At 46.0% G+C, this 25449-nt stretch overlaps 5 protein-coding genes across 5 annotated transcripts; 2 read left to right on the top strand and 3 right to left on the bottom strand.

The window, feature by feature from the left end:
* Nucleotides 1-1101: 1101 nt before the first annotated feature.
* On the top strand, nt 1102-2837 carry LOC117588392. Its single transcript, XM_034279646.1, has 2 exons — nt 1102-1289; nt 1356-2837. Exons 1-2 carry the CDS (start codon nt 1211-1213, stop codon nt 2822-2824), a joined length of 1548 nt encoding a protein of 515 aa, XP_034135537.1. The 5' UTR covers nt 1102-1210; the 3' UTR covers nt 2825-2837.
* Nucleotides 2838-3650: 813 nt separating this feature from the next.
* Nucleotides 3651-4924, bottom strand: LOC117588700 (putative gustatory receptor 10b). The gene is made up of 2 exons (XM_034280149.1): nt 3917-4924; nt 3651-3850 (listed from the first exon to the last, which is right to left on the bottom strand). The coding sequence occupies exons 1-2, from the start codon at nt 4922-4924 to the stop codon at nt 3689-3691; spliced, it is 1170 nt and encodes a 389-aa protein (XP_034136040.1). The 3' UTR covers nt 3651-3688.
* Nucleotides 4925-5378: 454 nt separating this feature from the next.
* Nucleotides 5379-6900, bottom strand: LOC117588395 (gustatory receptor 10a). The gene is made up of 2 exons (XM_034279649.1): nt 5637-6900; nt 5379-5573 (listed from the first exon to the last, which is right to left on the bottom strand). Exons 1-2 carry the CDS (start codon nt 6717-6719, stop codon nt 5415-5417), a joined length of 1242 nt encoding a protein of 413 aa, XP_034135540.1. The 5' UTR covers nt 6720-6900; the 3' UTR covers nt 5379-5414.
* Nucleotides 6901-6999: 99 nt separating this feature from the next.
* LOC117588393 (odorant receptor 10a) lies at nt 7000-14691 on the bottom strand. The gene is made up of 7 exons (XM_034279647.1): nt 12097-14691; nt 11610-11875; nt 8075-8680; nt 7833-8020; nt 7477-7766; nt 7267-7419; nt 7000-7195 (listed from the first exon to the last, which is right to left on the bottom strand). The coding sequence occupies exons 3-7, from the start codon at nt 8605-8607 to the stop codon at nt 7145-7147; spliced, it is 1215 nt and encodes a 404-aa protein (XP_034135538.1). The 5' UTR covers nt 8608-8680; nt 11610-11875; nt 12097-14691; the 3' UTR covers nt 7000-7144.
* Nucleotides 14692-15202: 511 nt separating this feature from the next.
* Nucleotides 15203-20692, top strand: LOC117588394 (glutamine synthetase 2 cytoplasmic). The gene is made up of 5 exons (XM_034279648.1): nt 15203-15360; nt 15515-15699; nt 18943-19283; nt 19349-19540; nt 19615-20692. The coding sequence occupies exons 2-5, from the start codon at nt 15516-15518 to the stop codon at nt 20005-20007; spliced, it is 1110 nt and encodes a 369-aa protein (XP_034135539.1). The 5' UTR covers nt 15203-15360; nt 15515; the 3' UTR covers nt 20008-20692.
* Nucleotides 20693-25449: the final 4757 nt, after the last annotated feature.

Below are 25449 nucleotides of genomic sequence, written 5' to 3'. Positions count from 1 at the left end.
TCACTCTTCGACCTTAGCCTTAGACTCGTATGCAAGAATTTTACTAGCAAAAAACCAAAAACAAAATCCAAAAAAACAAAGAAAAATAAGAACAAAATCTATCAGCTAAATAAGGACTAATAGGCAGAGAGCTGCTATAAAAGAAACAAAAAATCAAAGAAATTTCCTTATCAATTTACAAAAAAAAAACCAAAAAACATTACTTATGTGCGCACACACACACATAATACCCGCACCCACATAAGCCACGCGCGCACACACTCATACGCATACGTATGTACATGCATAGGAAAGCGTTTCATCAAAATTGTGCCTTTTCTTTTCGTTGTTGTTATCGAATATCGATCAAAATATACATGCATACATAGTACATATACGCATACACACAAACATACATATATGTATTTCGGAGCCAAGACGAACGCATGCATAAATAAGCATATTGCAAGGCCTTTGCCACTGCCCTGCAAAGTCGGCAATGGGTTTTCAACGGTATTTGCCCACCCAAAAAGTAGGCAATGGATTTTGTGATAGTCACACATCACACACCAACCCAAACGACGCGATGCAGTAGCCTTAAGTGAAATGCAATTTCGTTGGTTTTTGCTACGTTTGTTTGCGCACTTTGGGTGGACTGGGGGTACCTACCTTCATCAGAGAGAAACGTAATAGATCAAATGGGGCTCTTCAAAGGGGGAACGATATGCACAAAGGAACACACAATTACACCACCAACCAACACATACATGCATACATATTTACAATACTCCAGAGCAATCCAGAACCATCCATCATTATGTACTATCCGTATGTCAAATGTATGTAACTTGTTCATCAGCAGATGAAATTACTCGACCCCCACACCCACACCCACACCCACACCCACACCACCAACTCTCACCCACAAACAAAATGCAAAAGAAAAGAAAACCAAAAAGAAAAAACACCCATGAAATAAACCGAAATTAATCTACGTAATATCTGTCAAATATCTTTCCTTTGCTTCGGACTCTGGGCACAGGAAACAGCAAACAAAAAATCGAAAATCCATTTCGAGACGTTGGCATTGAATGTGCTGTCAGTTTCAGCTTACAAGTTCAGTAGACTATTCGCCTCCAGAACGAAACTAGCAAAACTAGCAGCATAACAAAACAAAATTTTTTGTTAAATATTTCCAAATTTTCTGTTTAACAAATATTATAAGTCAAATATGTCTACAAAGACTCTAAAGTTGGGATTTTTTAATAAATTTCACAAATTTTTTGGATCGAAGTGCATTCGAAACTTGCGTAAGCGCCTGCCGTAGTCGGAAAGGGTAACAGGATGTGATCCTTATATATCCTTTTCTTCTGCAGACAAAGCCGCTGTCAAGCCAGTGCGCCCGAACCCAGAGCCTTGCAGCAACGATGGGCCATTGCAGCGGGTGCTCAGGCAGATCCAAACAATTCCAAGACCGTCATATTTGGGCTTTCACCCGGCACGCGACAGCAAGAGCGAGGAGATTCCAAAGCTACGTGCAGCAAGTCGCCACACAGCGTCTGCCACAACGTTGGGTGGGCGACCGCGAAGGGATATGTCCCAGACAATGCTCTCTTCGTTCAAGAAAACGCTCTCTGCCTCGAGGGGAGTGGCGGCAAAGGAGCGTTCGAAAAGACAGCGAGAGTCTTCCACGTCTTCGATTGCCATGCAATCTTCGCCAAGTCGGAGAGTTGGGACTTCGCTTAATGCTGCCGACCTGCAGGACACACGCGATAAACTCATGAAGATGCTACGGCGAAAGGAGCAGCGCCAGAGCGCTCCCATTGATACAACCGTAAGTGCCATTCGCATAAATAGCCCGGAAAATGCTGGCAGCCGGTCCTACCGTCGCATTCGAGTGCATTCGTCCTGGCCGCAGCTGAACGTGGACCGCTGTCAGAGCAACGTCAAACTCATTGGCTCAAACAGTCGGCCGTCGGTCAAGGTGTCCCGCTCGGTTAGGCCACCGAAACCAGCAAAACGCGTTCAAAAGGATCTGGCCAGTGGGTCAGGTGCTGATGTGAAGTCGGCCGACAGTCGGTTCGAAAGGTTCGAAAACAAAAACCTCAAACTGGATAATAACCGAAAACAGCTAACAGCCAGGAAGCCAGCCAAGATGAGTGCCTCAGGCAGCGTGTACCCCCCGAAGAAGGTGTCATCGTCGGGAAAACGCACTGAAAGCATAAACCTTCGGGCACCCAAGAATTCCCGCTCGATATCGCTCTACGCCAAGCGAAACGACAGTTCTGCACCCGGCATCCAGCTGCCAGAGGATGAACAAGCATTTGATTTGGCAGAACTTATGGAAATCGAATCGCAACTGATGTCGACGCTGGCAACATTCACCGAAGGCAGCCAGGAACTGGACATGTCAGAGTTCTCTGATATAAAATCCCTTCTCCAGCCAGATGCTGTGCTGCCCAAATTTGATAAGGAATTCGATCTGGCAGAATGCCTCGAAATGGAATCCAAAACAAAAGTGGCTTCTGTGGTGGCAACCCAAACCCCCATCGAGATTATCAATGAGACGCCTTTGCCTGCCATAGAGGAGTCCCAGACACAGGAGAGTCCTACTGCCAACTCGAACGCAGAGACTGAAAATAATAAACCCAAATACTTTGTCACCTACTGCTCGAGATTACCTGGAAATGCCTTCAAGCTCTTCGATGCTGCTGAAAGAAGCCCAAAGAGAATCTGGTCGAAGGTGGCTGAAAACGAGAAGGAAGACAACAAGCCCAGCTATACCATGAAAGTGCAGTCCAAACCGCTATTACCCGTGGAGGATAATGATGAATCCGAAGATTAAATTTGCCTCCCAGGTAAGCCAACCAATTGAACTGAGCTTTAACGTAACACATGATCCGCAGAACAAAAGAAAAACCCAAACAATATGATCTATCAATTTAATTCCACTGCAATCTGTGGATGTGGATGTCACGCCCAGTGCGAGAACCAATAACAAAGAGCAAAGATCGTCCTGCTTGAAGCACAACGAATAGAATCAACTGACATATTTCCAGACTTTCCCGTAAGACAATCATTTCAATGACATTTGACTGCCGAAAACGAATAATTTTGTTTGCAGAATTTTGTACACATAAAACTGATCCAGAATACAATCCAGAATAGAACAGTCACCGGTTTGACTGTGAAATTAAACCGAAGCTACATTTTTATTTAAAAATAGTAGATATAAAATAAATATAGTTAAATATATACGAACAATGAATTTGATTTGATTTTGTGTTGTAATTTCTTGGTTTATAACAGTTGAAACATGTTCAGTCGTGTTCATACACGTTCCTTCGGGACATGTTGCACTGGACGTGTTGCTTTGGACATGTCACACAGAATATGTTGCACTGGACATGTCACACGTAACATGTTTCACGGAACATGCTGCACAGGGCATGTCACACGTAACATGTTAGACGAGATATGTTGGACTGGACATTTTGCACGGAATATATCGCACACCTGACACAAAAAATGATTTAGTAATTACCTATAGCTACAAAGTGTACGAGGATAGCCAGCTGTGACCCCTCGACCACAGATCCATTTAGATATGCAGATAGATATTACCAGTTAATAAGCTATATTGAAGTGGCTGGAATGACTGACGAGCTTAATGATTGCTGATTTGGGGCCACACTTTCCATGCACGCATTCATTTGCTGTGGATATAGCCCAGCTGCATGATTATAATACCATAGGACAGGCTGCTGCTGATGATGGCGAAGGCACATCCCATGTCCATGCTAAACATGCCGAGGACTCTGTTCTCCGGGTTAGCAGCACGAATGGCACGCTTTAGGTAAGCCATTTCCATCTATGTACATATGTATAGAGCAGGCGATAGAGTTATCTTTTTTGGACTACCCTCTTTTGGGCTCACCTGACGCTGGGCTGCCTGTACGTGGGTCGATGCCGCCTCCACTTGCGGACTGGCGCAGGCTTTGTTGCCCTGGGCCAGCAAATGACCGCCAACAATATGCAGGAGGAGGCCATCGCAGAGCTTGCTGATGAATGCGGCGGCGGTGAGCAGGAATTTAATACTCCACACACGGAAACCCGACCCCCACCCCGACCCTGACCCTGACCCTGACTGAGAGGGCGCCGCGAGAAAGGAGTAGGCCACATAGAAGGTGGTCGTGTTGAAGTACAGCTGGAATACCAGCACAGCCAGCACTTGCCAGTCGAACAGGCGATGCACCCGCTGCACCAGTCGCAGCAGTCGCTCCTGCCGTCTCAGCTGTCGCATGAGGGCCGCATAGGAGGTCCTTGGATGCTCACCATTGACCCGCAGAGCCTCGCCCAGTTGCAGCAGCAGCAGAACGTAGGACATCAGCAGGCACTCCCGTACCAGCGAAATGTAAGCGAAGTAAAAGGTGGCCATAAAGTCGCAGACCGTAAAAGTTCGCACTTCCACCACTATGTAAACACTCAGGACACAGTTGAAGTTTTGCAGATAAATGATGAGTTTGGCAAAGAACATCACGTAGTAGAAGCGACTGTGCTCCTCCTGAAGCTGCAGCACCTTGGATCGCTGCCTCATCGCCCTCAGCTCGTTGTACACCGCACAGACCTCCCGCTCCCGGAACACCCGGAGCACACTCTGCAGCACCAGGGTGAGCAGCATCACCCGCACGGTACCCTCGCTGAGTATCTGCACAAATCTGTGACGCCGGAACATGCCCTCCACAAGGTAGTTCTCCGCATACCGCCAGTAGACACCGTACATCAACAGAGTGGCCAGCATCAGCAGCCAGCTGTACCAGCGGAGCACACCGCAGGGCACCAGCCGGCGACGGGAGACACTATAGTAGTGCCCGGTGGCACCCAGCACCAGGCCCTGGATCATCCAAAAGCGCAACAGGAGCGTGTACATCCACCGAGGCCCCATAGCGGGCAGCAACTGATGGCACGACGTCCAGTGTCGTCCTTTTGCCCAATCGGTGAAGTGTCCTACTCCATCCGATTAGACTGACGGACAACCCATTCGCATGCAGAGATAAGCAAATCCCCATTAACCCATCCATCCTGCAAAGACAGAGGCCACTGACCAAACAGTGTTCAAGGGTGTGCCACGTCCCTACCACACATTTCACAACAGAACAACAAACGCAGACTGTCATCGTCATCAGCGGACATCGTCACCTTGACAGTCATTTGGGCCACACAGTCGTCTATGTGGAACCTCCTCCTGCTCTAAGACTATTGAAGAGTGAAGTTCCTGCCCTCGTGCAGGGTCCTACGACTATGCAGCAAACAAATTTCTTTTGCTTTTGTTTTATTTGTGATTGCCAATTGTCTGCAAATCTTTAGTGCTTTTTGGAAGCTTGCTGTGTTCACCATTGGGCTGCCAATGTGCCTGCGATGGTTTGTTTGCTGTTTTAGGACCGCTTGCGCAGATACAAATCGAATTGCACCAGTGTGATGAAGTAGGAGAAGGCAGTGGCGGCTATCAGATAGACCAGGCGACGGTCAAAGTTCAACAGGCCACAGAGCATAGGCGGTCGGCACTTGAGCAGCTCCAGCGAGAACTGTTCGATCTGTAGATACGGAAAATACACAAAAATATCCCAAAAATTATATTTATTTGGTTTGTACTGTACCTCCTGGGTCAGACGCTGCTCGACTGTGGCTGGTGGCTCGGTAAAGGTGCGCATTGTGAGGGCGAATCCTTCCAGCTCCTGCTTGATGTGCTCATTGAGCAGCGTCACAATGTAGGTGTCGATGTAGAAGCCCGTGGCGTATACCGAGCAAATCACGACCGGTATGCTAATCTCCTGGAGCGACTGCTTGGCCAGCATATTGAAGATGGTATAGAAGTTGGTCAGGTTGTTGATCAGTGTGCTCAGCACGAGGCCCAGCAGCTGGAACTGATGCATCTGCAGGCTCTCCGCATAGAGGTGGTGGATCTCGCCGAATCGCTGCCGCAGCTCCTCCAGGCGATCGCTCATCCGACAGCAGTGCTCCATCAGCATGCCGCCTGGCCGCAGCCCAGCCAGCTGCTGACGCAGCTCCATCAGCTGCAGATGCAGCTGGCGATAGTACTTCAAAGCACTGCCATTAATAAAGTAAAAATAATCGGCCATGTTCTCCGTGTAGTTCCACAGCACAAAGGCGTAGATGGCAAAGTGCAGGCGCACCTGCCTGACCACGGGCCCATCAGCGGCGCTGTACGCCGCGAATATGCCGCCCACCTGCACGATCATCATCAGATTGATGAGACAGAACTTGAAGTACATGAAGAACTCGAAGCTACGCTTTGGCTGCCCTGGGGCGCCCTGAAAGGCCGTCTCCAGGCGCTGCCGGTGCACCGTGCACCGATAGTTGATGGCCTTAAAGTGCACCGTATTGGCCACATATGTCACGATCACAGTCGCGTATTTGATGGCCGTGTTAGCGAAGCTCACGTACAGCATGAGCTGCATGCGTCGGTCGTGCGTCTCGGTGAGCGTTCGGAAGTGATAGACAAAGTAGCCGGGCAGCACCAGGATCAGCAGGAGACTCAGCACATGACTGTAGGCAATCAGCAGTGTCTTTAGACCCCGTCGCAGCGGCTGATGGGGCACATAGTCGATGACCACCTGGCCGTAGATGACAGCGTAAATGTGGCCATACTTGTAGAACTTGAACTCGTGCCGTTCCCAGAAACTCTGCTGTTCATGCTCGTGCTCCTCCGCTGTCGACATTTTGAGCCTAGCAGCGGCCAGGTTATACTGTCACCTGGATGCCCCAAGCCAGAGCACAGAGCGACCATGAGCGACCAGTTGCGTGTCTCTATGGCTGTGCCACTCTGTGCATAATTAATGCCTAAATATCTGATACGAAGGTTTTTGGTAAAAGGTAAAGGATTAAAGGGCACCCCCCACAGTCCTTAACTTCTCTTTGAATCATTTTTGGCCTCGTTTATTCAGCGGATACCTTAGGCTTGATGCTTGTTTAGTAGCTGGCAGATGAAGTAAAGTGTGATAAGAGGTTAATGCGTGTTTTTATTGGTACTCGCTACTGCTACACGTCACTGCTACACGCTACACAGTCAGACACGTTATATTTGTTACTCCACACGTTTCTAATCACTCGCTGACATGAGGAACCTTTCCATCAATCTTCCCAACTATTGAAAGGACTTTGCCAATGCAATAATGGAGCCAGACGTCTGTAGTATCTGTCAGAGTACACACACGAATATATCGTTCGAGGATCGCTACAATTCAAGTGTTAATGGGATGTACTTACCGATGCAAATGTGGACAGTGATGGCGAGAAGAACGGCACCGCCATGGTCGGTGCTCGCTGGGATCGTAGAATGAGCAGCAGAATAATGCGACGCTGCCTGGGTGCGCACAATGTCCAGGAACAAGTGGCCGCCACACGAGAGAGCTCAACGCTCTGCAAGGATAATCGTCATTCGATCAATCAATCAATGATTCCGGGGGGTAAACTCACACTTTCGGCCACCAGAGTGCCGCCGTAGCAGTAGACGAGCAGCTGGCTGAGTGCGGCCACCGTGTAGGCAACATAGAGTAGGGCGCCCAGGCTGCTATTGCCGACGGTCAACAGATTGCAGATGCTGAAACCGATGACCAATCCGGCGGACACAAAGTGCGCCAGCGTGATGATCGCATAACGTTTCCGGAAGAAACTTGTCAGCGCAAAGATCGCATTCTGTCGGATTATTATGTCACGCAGCTGGAGCTCCAGCAGGACGCACTGGTTGGGCGTTAGCTTCAGGTATCCTTCAAGAAGAAACTCCATGGTTTAAGGGGAAAACCGGTGTCAAGGGTAATAAATTAACTGCATACCTTTGTAGGGTTGAAAGGTGGCGCGCAGTTCCTCTTGGAGCGACTGAAAGAGGGACGAGATGTGGGCACAAAACTCAAAGTAGAATCCATCGCAGCCGCCAAACATGAAGATGGTCACATAGCCCGTGTAGGCAATAAAGGCGTAGGTCAGTGGAAAGAACGGAGAACCCAGCAGCAGTTCCGGCATTCTGTTGATAAGAGGGTCTGTTGAGAGCAATGCCACCAATGACAGCATCACTCACGTCATATTGAATGGTGTGTTCCACAGTAGCTCCTGTTTGGGATTACGCAAATACAGCACCAAGGCAATGAGCAGTGGCTTCAGGTTGTAGGTGGTGCAGGTGAAGAAACCCGTGGACAGTGGCCAGAAATTGATGCGTGCCGCCATTACCGAATGCTCATGCATAATGGTCCGCTGTTGCCGTCTGTCGAGGCCACCATAGAAGATCATATGGCGCAGTCGCAACCAAATATTGGCCAGATCCCGGCGATAGCGCAGCATTAGCAGCATTTTGAGGAGCGTAACTGCTGACGTGCCGGCCGGACAGAGTGTCTCCAGTGCCATGGTGATTTGAGCCTTCTGCAGAAACGCAATGCCCGCGTGCAGCTCTGTGACGACGCCAATGAACAGGATCACAAAGTGAACGATGGCACGGGTGGGCAGTTTCTCGCCTATCGGCCAGTAGCCCATGATCTCCAGACTGAGACGGGGCACGGCAAAGAAGTAAACGCTCAGCGGCTGGTCGCGACGCAGGAACCGCAGCCAGTGCCACATAATGCAACGATAATGGAGAGTCCTGCCTCAGGTGGGACTCTTTATATATCCACCCTATTGCCTCGTTCATCTTCTGGAAGGAAGAGTAAGCCTACTTAATTGACTTGTTATGACAGCGATTAGGGCAAAGTTATTGCAAAAACTTTCGCTGGATAATTGTCCGCAAGTTTGAGTTATTGATGGAACAGATACTGCGGATTGAAGACAGCAGACAGACATCTGACGGCCAGTCAGAAGTGGCTAAGAACGTGTCGCAATCAGAGCTAATGCATCAATTAGCGCCTGACGCTAATTTCATTTGTCCAGTAATCAAACCACAAACAAATCAAGATTAATACATTTTTTGACTTGGACTCCTACAGAACACGAAAAATTCGTGCGTTTTCGTTAACTCTAATCTCTGGGGCCCAACTCTCACGCACCACATGATGAGGCTACAGGAGAGGATTTCTTCGTTTGTTAATCATATGAAACATTCATTCAAAGAGGTCATTCCAATCGATTCCGCTCCTGTGCCACTTCTGTTGTGCCTGTCCAGTGGAGTCATAAATCATGCAAACCCGTCTGGCATCGTACCCGTGTGTGCTTCGGTTCGGTTCGCTTCGGTTCGGTTTTATTCGTTCGTTCGTTCGAGTGCGTGCCATTGATGTATTGAAGTTTATATGCGAGTATGTTTCGTATATATTTTCCTTATATTTGGTGGGGTCTTTTTTCTCTTTTTTGTCAACGCCACAGACGGGTCTGAAGGCAATCGTTTTGCAGGCACACTCAGATTAGTAGCGCACGTTCCCTGGCACGGCCCCATGACGTCAGAGCAGTATTACCATATACATTTGTGCTACTCGCACTCGTGTGCATGACGGCGGGAGTCTCTCAGGTTTTTTTGTTAATCGGGTTTTAATCGTTGATTTTTGGGGGTTGGCAGGAAGGCCGATCATGAGAACCGAGTGCCGGGTGCCTGATAAGGTTGATTGAAGTTCACTTCAATTTTGAATCTCTTGCAAATAGTTTTTGTTGTTCTGTTGCTCCAGTCGAAGGGCAACAAATGATAATGCTGACGTTGATCATCATAATGATGATGATGAGTAAATTGGATTGGATTGCTTTGGATTTGGATGGACATCGTAATTGCAGTGCCAAGCACCGAGCAGCTTAGAGAGAGGTGCACCGAATGAACCAACTGGCAAATTGAATCAACGGCAATTGCTCCACTATTTGCCCCTTTTTGTTTGTTGTGCACCCCCACTTATGCCCCATTTGTTTTCACATTTTGTAGTTTTATACACCACACACACACACACAAACACATAGAGACAGACGCATGGAGACACGCAACAAACACGCAATACAATTACACAGGAAAGAAGAAGCGAGCATCATTTGGATACCCTTTACTGGAAGCTTTCTACTGTATGATATGGTCATCCAAAAGAACACAGAAATCTACAGCTTGCATTTTGCATGAAACATCCAGCGACTTTCTCTGCATAGCCAGAGGATGCTTCCTTCTTGGCTCTGCAAACATTTGTTCATAGTTCAAATACCCCGTACTGCAGCGAATACTCGCTCTTTCTCTCTCCCAAAAAAAATAAAGGGGGAACGTAGAGTGAGAGATCAACTCAATTGAGATGGCCTGACATTGTTTTTGATTAGCAACAGCAGCAGCAGGAGGGGAGTAGAAGGGGCGGCAGATCAGCCTTAATTTTTGGTGACTGGGAGCTTGGGCCTGTGATCACGCTGTTTCATGACGAAGCCAACTGGGACCCAGAACAGCACGCAGCACCCCAGCACACAGCACACCACCCATACAACAATAAAGTGCACATGACTCTGAGTATTAGATAAGTTTATTATAGAATAAATAAGCGTGCGGTGCCACAGAGCCGCCACAGAGCCCGAAATGGAAACCGAAACACCGAAAGCGAAACAGAAACAGAAACAAGAACCCCAAAAGCGGACCCCAAAAGCGGTGCCCCGCTGCCGCTGGCTATAAAGAAGTGAAGCAATTCAGACAGTTTAAAGCATAAATTGTTTAATAGAGTTTATACGCCAATTGGGGGCATAAAGAGTAGAGTGTAGCATTTTTTTTTATAATTCACTTCGCTTGGGTTAGCTTCGGTTCGCTTTGTTTTTAGCTACTCTCTCTCCTCCCTCCCCAGATAAGCCACAAACACTACTCATATTGCGTATACGCACGCTTGTCTGCACTCTTGGAGACATTCCAGCAAGCACTCCACCACACTCTCCTATCGGACGTAACATTGGCAAAGTTCAGGGTCGTCCAGGCCAAGAACTAGAAGTGAGTTTGCTTTTATGAGGGGCAGCCGATCGGCTGGCCATCGAACGTGGCAGGGTTATGCAACTTTATGGAGGCCAAGAAGGCCTAGGGGAAAACCCATGGATGAGCAGACGAATGTTCTAATACCCTAACAGAGCGCTCTAGCCAAAATGCAAGGCAAATAAATAATGGCAAGACGGAAAGCTAGTGCCAAATAGAAAACCATTTCTAGTGCCTAAATCAAGTACGGTTTCTTCAAGCTTAACTTAAATCTATTGAAAAATAATCAAAGAAATACTCATACAAATCTATAGACCTTTAAAGACTGCAAACTTCTGCCCAAAGTCGTAGTGTAAAGTCGCTTGCCGTTGGGTAAAAACGAAAATCCAAGCGATAATGGCGATAGTCATCTCGAAAATGGCGCCAAACAAAGAGAAAGAGCTTTAATTAGGGGTTGATGATGATGTTGATGGTGATGGTGGTGGCCCACAATGATTAATTGCCACTTGATGATCGCCAATTAAGCAGTCAAATTAATGCGAGCTTTCCGTACGGATCGGAGCGAACGATACACTCTCGTCCACAAATGGAACGATCCACAGTGGAACGGTGCCGCCGATAACACGTCTCCGTCTGCACAGTCTCCCCCGTCAATCAATTAGTCACACAAACAAAATGCCCCAGTGTATGAGAAGGGGGTGCCGAGCTGCCTTCACCTACTTACGGTTAAGTCGGTTAACCCGTGCGCCGCCGCCTTGCGACCAGCACCACCGCCTGCTGCTGGCCCGCCTGCTGGCCCACTGCTTATCGAAGCCACGCGTCAATGGCTGCTTCTTCTTCCACACTCTTCTGGGTATTTGGTGGGCACTAATCTTGGCCCAAAGGCTTTATCGTCCGTGAGATCTAAGTTTGTGGTCTGACCAGCCAGGGGTTTATGGCCGATCGATCGATTCCGCCGACGCCTAAGCCAATTTGAATGCAACAAAGACGCTGCTGGAACAAGAAAAAAATAAAATAATTCGCCTCGTTAAATGCGAGCAAAGACCGAAACGGCAGGCGGACGATGAACGACGTCACCAGACGCATGCGCAGTTCACGTGAACGGTCCGAGCACAAGACATGCGACGGGCGGACGGAAAAGCAGATCTCAGACGAGAGGCCTGAGACGACAAACGGATTGTGGCGATAATAGGCATATGACACTCGCTTACCTTAATATTCTATGAACTGCTGAGAGGCGGAACACTGAGCAGTCGTTAAAGTAGCGTAGAGTAAACCAACAAAAAAATAATTAAAAACAGATCAAAATTGTTTATGGATCAGCATAGTGCTCCAAGAAGCAGTGAAAGAGACACTTGCTTCACGCAGCTTGAATCATCTTAGATCCTAGAGAAATTTCATCTCTATGGTAATTTGAGATTTCATCTGGGTTGCAGGATTAACATTTCATGATTCTGGTAGTAATTGACCTTTCATGTTTCTTCAAATATATTCTTCAAAATGCAATAAAGATTTAGTAACCATTGATTGATTATGCAGTAAGTGTCATACGGGCCTTAATCGAAAATTACTTCACGTTCGTCTGCTCTGTTTATTTTATGTACTGTCGAATGGTGGGGCAGGGGATCTGGGGCTGGGTAGGCATGTTTGTAGATGCCGATACATATGTTAATTGTGCATTTAAAATTGAAATAAAATGTTGCTTGTCGCAATTTATTTGGCCAACTTCCTCTCCCACTCCGCTGCTCCGCCAGACGGCCCACCGTTTGTCCGTATGTCCGTCCGAACAGTCTTTCTTTATGTCTGTTTTTATTTGCGTTTAAATTTAGACCGGCTGCCGTCCCTTACACCCAAAGGAAAAAGCTTGTCAAGCAAAAATAAAGGTTCGTTCAACATGTGTGTGCTGCAATGGAAATATTAATCATTTTGTGTGTGTTTGCTTTGTTTTGTTCACCTCACAGCTTCTCCGTCTGTATGATATAACGTTTATTAATCATTGAAAAAATATATACTAACTTCCATTAATCATCTGGAAATTTAAGTGCGGAGTAGAACTACGTTTCGGTTAAGGGTTTCTTGGGGGAGTATCACTATATCTGACAAGCTATAAAATCATTTTATGCCCAGTCTAGCATTATTTTTAGACTTAGAACTTGTTTGGATTGCTTATAGACCTTCAGACAGACCTTCATCCAGTTAACTGACAACTCGAACAAAAGCCCTTTTTCCCCCCTAAACAAATGTGCTTGCCAATCAACATTTTCACACCTCTAGGCCCCAAACACGACCAATATTTTCCGCTGGCTGTACGGCACTACGCATTGAGACGCAGCCGAGACGCCGACTACGCACTTGGCACGGACCCGGACCCCGGACAAGAGGAGTTCACGTGTGGCTTGATCCGTGAAATCGGTTGCCGGAAAGCCATTAAAAGGGAAATACTCGTACACGTACACGTACACGTACCCGTACAGGAGGGTCACTCGCACATCTGTGATTACAGAGATACGAATATTTATGTATGTTTGTCTGGACAATGTCAGATTTGTTCACGTTTTACCCTATAGTATTTCTATATTTACATTTTGTTGGGCTTTGTATTCGTGTGTGCCATGGCTTGAACTGGACGCCAAATGCTCGCAATAATAAAATGTGAGAATCTTGAAAAGGTAATTAGCACATATGCTCCGCTCCGTGTTTGTTTTATACGCCATAAAAATAATCAAAAAATCGAGTCACACATCCGACTGGGACGAACATCTTTTTCTGTCGGGTTTGGAGTCGGGAGTCTCATCTGGCGGCGCAGTGGGCACTGGGTCCGGGCCTATAAAAGCAGATCAATCGCCGATGGATATGCGCAGTCAGTCTCCGCTAAGAAGTGCCCACTGTGCTCTCCCGTTCCAATTTCAGTTACATATCTCCCGCTCTCCCTCACTCTCTCCAAGCTCAAAGGGCTGCTCACAGTCTGCAGCCTACACCTGACTGCAGCGGAATCACAGTCGCATCCTGCAATATTTAGTAAAGTGCAAGTGTAAAATTTCTACAGAGTGAAGATAGTGCAAAGCTTTAATTAAATTTCAAACACTACGCTGTGTGGAATTAGAAAAGATACAAAATGCATTCATCGTAAGTTTGAAAACGATAGCCGCTCATCTTTGCATCTAAAATGCATCTCTATGGCACTTGCTTGACAGCACACATCAGCTTTGGCCTCGGCCTACGCCCCCGCCCCCGCCCTTGTCCCTGTCCTTGTCATCATCATTTCGAATATCATCTCCATCTCCACCGCCAGTGTCCCTGCTCATGTCATCTCATGTGTTCTCGATCTGCCTGATAAGCGGTTTGTAATTAATAACATTGCAAATGCATCAAACTGTAATATCCCGCTAATCCATCCTCCCTTCCCTGCAACACCATACTTCGTTCACGCATTAATCAAAAGTGAATCAAAAATAAAACAAGGCATTTGGCAAATGCGAACGCGAACGCGAGTCGAACGAACGAGACGAAGCAGCTACCGGAAGCAACCAGGAATCCAATTGTGAATCAGTGACAGAGTGTGGGAGAGAGAGGGAGACGACCGACCCGACCCGACCGCACCGGACCGGACCGTACCTAGTGAGTGCCTCAGTCCCGCAGTGACAATAGAAGGAGCGAGCGCGCGCGCGACAACCGCAGCGACAACTGCAAAAACGAACGGTTTCCCCCTTCTCATCCTTCTACAATCACCGACGACGACTGCGCGACGTTGACTGCGACGCTAACACTGACGTCTAATCAGTGGGATTGGGTGGGGTGGGTGCGCACACGACACTGTCCAAGCTGTAATTAGCGCAAGGTGAGCAATTTTTTGTTGCTCTTTAGCAACAATCCCTCTCTCCGTGTAAGACAAATCTTCACTCCTTCTTGTGACCAACTTCGGCCATGCAGTTCCTTGCACTCACCCATGTGAGAGCTGTTTCCTATATGGCCTCACCTTGTCTAAAATACACCTTGGACAGTGTCGATCATGCAGCGGGCGGCAGCCTAGAACAAGTGACGAACGCCGCACCGCCTCTGGTGCTGCTGCTGCTGCTTCTGCTGTTGCTGCTGTTGCTGCTGGCAGCGACTACAACAGCTGTTGCTTTTGTTTTCAATGGCGCTGCTGCTGATGTCGCTGCCGCAGCGCTTAGTTTGTTGTAAGTAGTATACTAGCAGAACAGAACAGCAGCAACAGCAACAACAACAAATACAAAAAAAAACATTACTGTTGCTGGCGGCGAATTATATATGGTTTTTTTTTTTTGTTTGTTGTTTGTCATTATAAATTGAGTTGGAATAACGCTTTCCAGCTTAGTCGTGTTCCAGTAACGCTTCCGCGCGCAACCTAACTAAAAAAGACACCACCACCCAACACCCACAACCAAGGACACTTGGGCATTTCCTAAGCACAAATAAAGTTCAGAGTGTGAGAAATCCAAAAGAAACAAAAACAGGTGCATATTCCCAAAAAGAAAACCCGGAGACAGGGCTCCAGAATCAACCAACCAACCAACCAACCCACCAATTCGAAACGTGTGCCAATCGAATCTTGTTTTATATTTGATTCACTTTTTTTTCCCTCAAACCACCGCAATACCAATCCTCCAGTATGTCCGGTAGAATCCTGGAAGACTCGCCCAATGCGCGCATCAACAAGACCATTCTTGACCGCTACCTGTCGCTGCCGCTAGAGGATAACGTGGTCCAGGCCACCTATGTGTGGATTGATGGCACCGGCGAGGATCTGCGCTGCAAGGATCGCACGCTCGACTTTATCCCAACGAGTCCCAAGGGTAAGCTTACACACTCCCTCCAGCCGATATTGGCTGGGGCATCCTCCAAATACCCAATCTCTCAGTTTCCATCTCTTATCTTATCTGCTGTGGCCCATTGTGGGTGGGCCCAAAAACAATTGCAATGACAGTTCTGAGTACTGCTCAGTCGCGTCTGATTTATGGGCCATAATTCAGCAGTACCGATCCAATCCGATCAGACCCATTCGCGATCCCAACAGTTCCTCAGACTTTTTATGGCCAGGCCACAAATTGTTTTTGTCGAACAGTAATGGGCATTTAATGTGGATCGGAATGTGTGTGAGAATGGGTTATTAGCCAAAAGATCAACTTCTTGTGGAACTCCATGCCAGACGGCGACACTCGCTAATTTCCCTATAAATTAGGGAACCCCCAAAACACAGACAGATACATATATTCACACTATTGTCCCATACACAAACTCGTGCCATTTACGGGGTTTTATGGGTGCTACCCGATAAATTTTGATTGTAAAAATAACGCAAAAATTGGACACTGAGCCGATTCGTTTGTTTTAGTTTTTCGTTTTTAGCTTTCGTGTGCCGTTGATTTTTTATTTGATTTTCAATTTGTTTTTTATTGATCCTCGCTTTTCTGGGAACAGAACCAGAGTACTCGAAATTGTCGGTTAATTATATAATAGCCAATCCCCCCCGTCCCCCTGCTCAGTGTGCGCTGCTGACCTTTGCCTTGGCACGGTTCTGGGCAGCATTTTGTTTGGCCCGTCCGCCCGTCTCGGAAGTACTTTACGACCAGTATTGGGGGGTTCTAAAAAAAGAAATTTTCACGACTCGCGTCTGATAATGCGATTTAGCTAGCGGTCGCACGAGGGCTTCATAAAACAAAACATTGGGACGGCTGTCTTGAAAGAGTTTTTCCTTAATTGATTGCGTTTTAATGTGCAATTACCGAGCCAGAGTCTTTAGTGCCTACGGCGGCCGTAAACTAATCAACTTTGGGGCAAGTACTCGCTCCACTCGACTCAGACAGATAATACTCGTACGTAGAGTGTTTCCAAAAACCGCTCTACAAACTCGGAAGTGGATTCCATCGCCCCAGTGCATCTCTTGTCATCTTAATTATTCCACTCGCACACGCTGTCCGGCTGGCTGCTGGCTGCTGGCTGCTTGCTGCCTGCACTTGAAAGCGCATAGAATGCCAAAGCAAAGACAAACAACTTTTGCTGCCTGCCCGCCAGCCTGCTGTTATTGCTATCAAAGTGACTTAATGCGCACAATTACTAATTAAGAATCTGTAGATACGTCCACACAGATAGACATAGACACAAGCACACGCCAAGTGCAGCGGACAAAGAGCATAGTGGAAAAGATAGAAAGAGAAAAACAAAACAGAAAAATCAGCACAGTGAGACGCACTTGGTGACAGCACAGCACATCGCGTGTGGGTGTGGGTGTGTGTGTGTGTGTGTGTGTGTGGAAGAAAGCGACACGTTGACTCTTAAGCACTGGCCAAACGGCGCAGCAGATGATCGACATGGCAAGAATAAGAATTCAATTGCTTCTTATGGAGTTTAGACAGGTCTTAATGTCTCGGCCCTACCTCACCTGATGCGCTCGTCTACGTCTACGCCAGACAGAGACACACAGAGATGCAATATCAATATGGTAATGGGTAAGAGAGAACTGAGTACGAGAGCTTCTCTCAGGGAACGGGAAACTTGGGCAATGCAGTTTGGGAACTTCCGATACTAAGTGGGCAATTTTCAAACAATTTGAAACCAAATGACATTTAATCGGCTCTGCGTGCAGGTTTCAATAAAATAACAATTTGATTTTGCATATTAAATGCAGAAAAACCTTCGGAGAACCATTCTAGCCACGAACCACCCTCACTCTATGAGCCCATTGGTCATAAAGTGGGATCAATAAAATGCATTACAAAAACACTTGAACAAACACCCAACCCTAACTGAAGGGAGCCATACGCTTATAGTTGACAAATAAATGACAATAACAATAGAAAGATCTTTGGTAGAAAGGTGGGGAAAGCCCCTAAAAATAAGGGCAGAGCAAAGACTAATAGCTGTGGCACAGTGACACACTGTAGTCCGGTGTCCTCTGTCTCTATCTCTGTCTCGGTATCTGTCTAGGAGCTACAGCTGTTTATCAATCGGGGTGCGCTCTACGAGTAGACGGACACTCACACACGCAGCCAGCGAGTGATGATGATGATGATGATGATGATGGAGGGACAGCAAGCGATGGGGTACTGGTTCTGGGACTGCGACTGAAACTGGGGTCGTTCCGAGTGATAGAGATAGAGAACTAGCATGAGATATCAGATTGTAAATGGAAACGTTGCCTCAAGGTCACCCCCCGCCTGTTACATTTACTCTACACCCCCCGCTCTCTGTCTCCCTCTTGGCGAGAATTTTGCATAAGTGAAATATTTTCATTAGCATTATTTAAATGCATTGTGAGATGGCTGTCAGGGGGTTGTGGCTACGGAAATTAACTATTTATTAAAATAAACAACAGGCAAATGGAAAACAGGTTCCCAAAGCACCAGAACTAGTCGGCTCCCCCCAGAGCAATTTAATGGAAGACCCCTTTTTGAGGGACGCTTTCCACAGAATAAAATAAAAACAATGCCCAACAGAAGGGTAAAGCGGAGAGGCTTGCACTGTGCAATTTAATATGCGCACAATAATTATGGCACAATATATATGTATATTTGGCAAGGGGGAAGTCACAAGCAGCCAACAGGTGAGGCACATTGTTATGGAATCATATCGTAGGTACTTTGGGACTTAAGAAACCAGATATCACTACAGATACTCAATGACTCAATGAGAGAGGTATTAAATACTAATAGCAAATGAGGAAACCTCCAGCGCATTCTGATACAATTCCGAACACAATTTCACAATGATCTGCATTCGATTGACAAATATCTTTGATGGCTTAATTGATTGACCGTCTTTGCTCTGTCTTAAATGCATGAAACGTACTGTTTAGAGAAATGCATTTGCATTTGTAGCGTTTACAAACAGCATGCAAATGACTTCAGCGCGTGCCGATTGTGTGGAAAATGAGAAATTGTTGTGAATGAGATGTGAAACCCAAGCCCAAAAGGCAGGGCCAATTGTCAGCCAATTACAATTAATTCGAGAATATTGCATGCCAAAGTGACTCACAAGGTCAGCCCCCTAAGCAAACCCTTAACTAATACCCCAATACCCCATCCAATTGAATGAATTAGAATTGCCTGTGTGGAATTATGATGGCAGCTCGTGCTATCAGGCCGAGGGCTCCAATTCGGACACCTATCTGTATCCGGTGGCCATCTACAAGGACCCCTTCCGCCGTGGCAACAACATTCTCGTGATGTGCGACACCTACAAGTTCGATGGCACGCCCACCGAAACCAACAAGAGGAAGACCTGCTTGGAGGTGGCCAACAAGTGCCTCGATGAGGTGCCATGGTTTGGCATTGAGCAGGAGTACACCTTCCTTGACTTCGATGGCCATCCATTGGGTTGGCCCAAGAATGGTTTCCCCGGTCCCCAGGGTCCCTACTACTGCGGTGTGGGCGCCAATAAGGTACAGGAATAGAATGAATTCCATATTTCAGAGCTCTAAGCTCCAACTTTGCTTCTTTGCTTTAGGTGTATGCCCGTGACATTGTGGATGCTCATTATCGTGCCTGTCTGTATGCTGGCGTCAAGGTGTCCGGCACCAATGCCGAGGTGATGCCCGCCCAATGGGAATTCCAGGTGGGACCCTGTGTGGGCATCTCCATTGGCGATGACTTGTGGATGGCTCGCTTCCTCTTGCACCGCATCTCGGAGGAGTTTGGCGTGAGTAGATCAGCCCACATGGCATAATGGGTTGTCTCTGGACTCATGTGGAATTCTTTTTGTGACGATTGCAGATTGTGTCCACTTTGGACCCCAAGCCCATGCCAGGTGACTGGAACGGCGCTGGTGCCCACACCAATGTCTCCACCAAGGCCATGCGGGAGGATGGTGGCATTCGGGATATTGAGAAGGCCGTGGCCAAGCTGGCCAAGTGCCATGAGCGTCACATTCGCGCCTACGATCCCAAACAGGGACAGGACAATGCCCGGCGCCTGACCGGCAAGCACGAGACGAGCTCCATCAATGACTTCAGCGCTGGAGTGGCCAACCGCGGCTGCAGCATACGCATTCCCCGTGGCGTCAACGATGATGGCAAGGGCTATTTCGAGGATCGCCGCCCCAGCTCCAACTGCGATCCCTACTCCGTGGTGGAGGCCATCTTGCGGACCATCTGCCTGGACGAGTAAACGTGACATGGAGGGCAAAGTCGCCATTTTATATCCATCTCTATGCAGCATTGTTTTGCTGCCCTGTTATTGATTTCTAATCTTGTTGTTAACCCATCGATCCACTGATCCATTGACCCGCACCTCTACCCGTACCCGTAACCGTACCCGAACCCGACACCAGACACCAGACCAACGCGGCAATCCGAACCGAGACGCGGTCTCTCGGCGGTGGCGACAATATGTATACCTACCATATCTACCGTTAGACATTAGTCATAGGCGCAATTAAATTTACCTAACGTATTTTCCCCCACTGAAGTTCCTGAAGCTAAAGGGCAGGATCCAGAGACAGAATTACTCTCTCGTACTTCTAGCTAAGATTTTCCAATGAATTTTTTTTTGTGTTTGTTTTTTTCTAGCTTCTGTTGTTAGGTTTTAGTGTGAGGATGTTTTTTTTTTTTGTTTGTTGTTGAATGATTAACAAGTAGAGCAAGAATCCAAAAAGAAATACCCACCCCCTAGAAGAGAATGGTGGGAGACGAAAATATAAAGCTGTAGCATCAAATACACCCCCAGACCCCATCCCTATAATTGTTAATGATATTAATTTACATTTACGAGTAATCCTAAACTACATATACAACATACTCTCTAGTTAAGTAAATGCACTAAAAAATAAACAAAAAAATATATTACAAAAATATGTTCACAAAATGTCGTTTCATTGAAGGGATCGGATCGATCCGCCAGATGTTAAACTGAAAGGCAAATTCGAGTACTCCGTAGTCAGTCCTCCTTCCTAATGAGATGTTCAAACCTTGTTGAAGCGCTCAATGGGAGCGTGTCGAGAACAAATATTTTCCCTTGCTTGCATTTAATTTAATTTTATGTGGTGTCAATTGAGAGCTAATCGTTGAATAGAGAAAGTTGCAGGTTAGTTATTATTGGACTATTATAATCACTTTAAAATAATACTTTGATATTTCCAATTGATTTCATGGTGCTCTGCATCCACATCCTCCTACTGCTCCTTGAGGAAACTCAAGCAAAATGATTCCATGCTGCTAACTTTTCGTATAAACATTCCATTCTGTGCCCAACAGCACGTGCTACACATATATGTACTCATTGTAGATTAAACTGAAGTTCATTGAGAGATTCGTCAGCTGACAGACAGTACAGCCAGACCCTCACCGATAAGCAACAGAATTGCATCATCAAATGCCAGCACTACTTTTGTGTTTATTATTTTTCTTCTCACTTTTATTTATTTAATACTAAAAGTTATAAATTTGATTTCGCTTCGTATTACTGTTTTATTTTCGCTCGACTTTACTTGTGCTTAGATTTCGATTTCGACTTCTGTTTGCATTTCCCACATTTGCCACAGGGTTTTCCATGTAAATATGGGTAGTCTCTAACTCTATTTGTTGCTGATTGTTTTGGTTGCTACTTTGTTTCCATTCCGCTAATGATGATCAACAATGAACAAGTGTAATACTTAATTGCAAATCAAAACTGAACATTGCCTCTGCTTGGCCGTCCTTAATGAAATCAGTAACTGATTTATTTTCATATGTTTATTTGCCTTTAATACAATACACGTGTATGCTGGCATGTGTAGTACTCATGTACTATATGCTAATTAATTGCATTAAATGGAATTGGGGGCCTTGGTCTCCCGTCTCGTCTGGTCCCAGGTGTCATTGGCCACAGTCAGTCGAAATTGATAAACTGCAAAAGGCTTGAAACATTTATCAAATCAAACAGCAAACAGACGCCAAGCAGACAGTCAGGCAGAGGGTTCAACAACTCTCCACTCCGGCATGAGTCACAGTTAAGTGTGGGTCAATTGTTTGATTAGGCAATTCGCACTACCAAGCATTTAACCCATTGACCAGGCTATCTGTATCTGTAGAGCAGTGTGTGTGGTCAATCAGTTAACACATCAGTTACCCCAAGCCAAGTCTAGACTGTGGACAAACTTTGAACAGAACACATAAGGTGCGCTGTCACACAAATTCAACTGCTAGTCAGTCCATAATATTTATGTACATTTATATGGAAACTATCATGGATATCGTAGATAATCATTACATAAATGCACAATTAACTCTTAGTGCCGCAGATATATTTCACATAAACTACCATAAAATATAATTCAATCGACTGGATTGATGCACTGCGCAGCTTTTTACACGGGAATTTGCCGCGACTCATCACCGCCGTCAACTGTTTTGGTATCAAAAAGCAATAAGTGTCCACCAAAAATGAGCATTCAAATATTCTCACAATCTGATTCAATTTATTCCATGTTTAATTCAGAGCTTAGCCGGGTTCAAAGAGCTTGTGGAAATAGAAAGTATCTCGCTAAGATACCAGTGTTTGTATCATTTTACTAGGACCATTCTCCATTCTTGTCATCGAGGCTTTTATGTGTGTTAAGTAGAGTAAAGTAGGCGGTTCGGTAATTTCATGCTCCCCTTCTAGACAACTCAGAATATCCCGAGTAAAAACTTAAAAATATTTCTAATTTCGAAGTAATAATTTGTATTCCACAATGGATGTTGTTCAAGTCGTTGAATTACTTCTTGACACACTTCAGCTAGATCCGATTATCGAAATGATTGAACAAATTGTGAAATTTATTTATTACTACTTCCGACCGGTAGCGGCAGTACCTATCGTTGATAAGTTGCTCACCAAACGCTTCACTCTTTTGCCCTTTTTCTTGGCGTTGCTCTTGATGGCTCTCACTTGCACTGCTATTAGGTTGGTCTTTGGCCAGTATATAATCAATATGGGAAGACGACTCTGGACTGTGCAGCTGGAGCAGCAGGAGGACGAGTGGGATACCAGGAGGACGAGGAAGTCGAAGAGGAGGAGGAAGGCGGTTCAGAGGATGGAGCAGACTGATGCCCTGCACGAACTTGCTCTTGCATAAAATCTTCAAATTTATTTGTTATTTCAAAGTTATTTGTTCTTTTGTTGAATATTCTTCGAAATTTACAGGTCCCATTTGTCATAACTCCATTTACGAGAATCTTTTTGGACAATCCAATATAATTTTCAACCGCTTAAGTAAATGCATTAAATATAATTTCATCTCTTTGTATTTTTGTTGCATCAATACACTCCCAATAAAGTGAGCGTCAAGGTGCGAGTAAATGAATTTGTTGCTGAGCGGTTCCAGTGTGTAATCCTAAGCCTAGCTGACATTAAATATATGACAAGGCAATAAACAGCATTCATTATTCGTGTCAAAACGTCACAACAAACTGTCAAACTATGTAACAAGGCAACGGATTCGAATACGTCAATACGCGTAAATATGTAAACATAAACAACAATTGAAGGGGCAAGTAAAACACAAAAGCTATTCTATTCCATTGAGCTATTCTATTGAGAAACAACTGTAAGTCAAATGTTTTCAACATATAGAAGGGTACTTTTCAGGTTCTATTCCAACCACGCTTGCAGAAACGGGTCATGTCAGCGCTAAACGAAGCGGTTCATGTCTACGCTGAAAGCAAGGGCAGGTTGTAGCTCTGGAAAAAGCTTTCGTTTACTTGAAGAGCAACGGAAACATAGAAAGAGAGTTAGGAATGATGAGTAGAAAACTAAAACTATACTATGGAAACTAAACGATATGCTACAAATAGTACGTATACGGTCCATAATATTATTTACAGTAACATTTCGTCATAAAGGTCATAAAGACCTGTCTGATTTTGCCAAAGTACATAGGTATTTTTTGTAGGTACCCGGTACTCGAAGAGAAAATAGGCTCAGAAATGTAACACCCATGAAGAGACGCTTCCATTCGCTGTCACTGTTAACAGCGGATCTTATGTTAGTGTTACTGGTGCTGTCACTGTTAATGTTAAAGCGCAGTGCTGCCAGCTTGTTGGAAAGAGGAGCCTCTGTTGTTTAGTGCGCACGATCGACAGTCGCTTCCCGTCGAGTGTGTATCTGCTGGAAGTGCTGCAGTTCTGGGGCTAGGCTTGACCTGGATGCAGCCTGGATGAGGGCGTTGCCCAAACGGAAATCGTCCAGTTTTGCGTCACGATGCACCACGCACGAAGCTATGGCTGGGCCGAAGGCTGCAACCAGTACAGTGGACGTTGTCGAAGGGGGATCGCACTCCATAAATTATCCATGATTTTGGCTATGTGGTTTTCTCGTGTCTTTAAAATTGTAGATGTCTATTTAAAATCTCCGACTGCTTCCATCAGTCCTTGCAGCCCCTTCTGGCAAATTGTTACAATTTGTCCCAAAGTATGGACAATTCGAACCACTGTGCAGTGGGGCGGCCCCATGTGGCAACGCCACAGCAGCCATATTGGGTACTCTTTGCTTCGCGTAATGGAAATCCATTATTCCATTATGGATTCTTTCTCGGGCCGCGAACAAGGAAACAAGTGAAAACTAGTGTCGTAGTCTTTTTCTCATTTCTAAATTCCGAAAAGTGTCTAGAAAAATATGTTTATATGTCTATATATATGTTTTCGCGAAGCAAACAGCATTTATAAAGTGTATATTTATCGATGTATTAATGTACATAAATATTATGTACCATCCCTGGACTAGACGAAGCCAGTGGCTAAATCTGTGAACACGTTAGGTTTCGTGCATTAAAATCAGTTTTGGGCATAATACATGACGGCAAATGCACAATAATCAAGTTAATTAGTTCAATGAACGCTGGAAAGTGAAAGAAATTGCTAGTTTTATTGGCTAGACAGACTTATGAATAAATGTCTGCGTCACGCTGTGTCACGGCATTGCCAGCAGCAAAAAAAAAACGTGACAAGAGCCGAGAAAAAAACACCCATTTCGCAGGTAATGGCAATTGAATGAGCGAAGCCTCAAATGAAGGCGAAGAAAACTGCTCAAGTGCGAAGAAAGGCCCTGACCCGAGCCAGCTGCAACTGCACACAAAGAGGTGGTGGATGGGGGATCGGGTCCGGTTCGGTCCGGTCCAGGTCGTTCCGTCGCCTAAAATAGGCCTCGAACGACGAACCCCTGGCAACACAAGCCATCGACCGAGACACCCGGCTTAGGGGTTGGGATGCGAAGCGAATGTGCACCTACCTACCTGGCCCAACAATGGCGTAGCGTGGCATGGCCTAGGAGACCGAGGCTACCAGCCCGAGTCCATCACAAAGTTGTTCATCAGTCGATTAAAAGTGCTCTAGCCAGCGACATGGCGTAACCGGAGCATTGGCAGGGAGACCATTGTAAGGCATTTTCCAGACCAGACACCAAATACAGAAAAGTGAAAAGTTTCTTTATCTTTTTTTTTCCAGTGACCTCCGACTGACTGAGAGGACCAGTGTTGTTTTTTTTTTTCAATTGAAACCAGTGAAATTCGTGTATTATCAGAGGAACGAGAGAGAGAGAGAGTTCTTATTTTAAAGTGAGGATGAGGGTGATTCAGTGAGCTTAGTGAAACCGTAC

The sequence above is a fragment of the Drosophila guanche genome, unplaced genomic scaffold, assembly GCF_900245975.1.
Source record: "Drosophila guanche unplaced genomic scaffold, DGUA_6, whole genome shotgun sequence".
Classification (NCBI taxonomy): Eukaryota; Metazoa; Arthropoda; class Insecta; order Diptera; family Drosophilidae; genus Drosophila; species Drosophila guanche.
Note: the sequence above shows the minus strand (reverse complement) of the source record. Positions and strands in the feature narration are given on the sequence as shown.

Coding starts and splice junctions, on each gene's coding strand:
- LOC117588392 (XM_034279646.1), top strand. CDS start 1,211: ATGTCTACAAAGACTCTAAAGTTGGGATTTTTTAATAAATTTCACAAA. Junction 1,290..1,355: donor GAAGTGCATTCGAAACTTGC/GTAAGCGCCTGC, acceptor TTTCTTCTGCAG/ACAAAGCCGCTGTCAAGCCA.
- LOC117588700 (XM_034280149.1), bottom strand. CDS start 4,924: ATGGGGCCTCGGTGGATGTACACGCTCCTGTTGCGCTTTTGGATGATC. Junction 3,851..3,916: donor TACAGGCAGCCCAGCGTCAG/GTGAGCCCAAAA, acceptor ATATGTACATAG/ATGGAAATGGCTTACCTAAA.
- LOC117588395 (XM_034279649.1), bottom strand. CDS start 6,719: ATGTCGACAGCGGAGGAGCACGAGCATGAACAGCAGAGTTTCTGGGAA. Junction 5,574..5,636: donor AGCAGCGTCTGACCCAGGAG/GTACAGTACAAA, acceptor CCGTATCTACAG/ATCGAACAGTTCTCGCTGGA.
- LOC117588393 (XM_034279647.1), bottom strand. CDS start 8,607: ATGTGGCACTGGCTGCGGTTCCTGCGTCGCGACCAGCCGCTGAGCGTT. Junction 7,767..7,832: donor CACCTTTCAACCCTACAAAG/GTATGCAGTTAA, acceptor TTCTTCTTGAAG/GATACCTGAAGCTAACGCCC. Junction 7,420..7,476: donor GCACTCTGGTGGCCGAAAGT/GTGAGTTTACCC, acceptor TTATCCTTGCAG/AGCGTTGAGCTCTCTCGTGT.
- LOC117588394 (XM_034279648.1), top strand. CDS start 15,516: ATGTCCGGTAGAATCCTGGAAGACTCGCCCAATGCGCGCATCAACAAG. Junction 15,700..18,942: donor TATCCCAACGAGTCCCAAGG/GTAAGCTTACAC, acceptor TGAATGAATTAG/AATTGCCTGTGTGGAATTAT. Junction 19,541..19,614: donor GCATCTCGGAGGAGTTTGGC/GTGAGTAGATCA, acceptor TGACGATTGCAG/ATTGTGTCCACTTTGGACCC.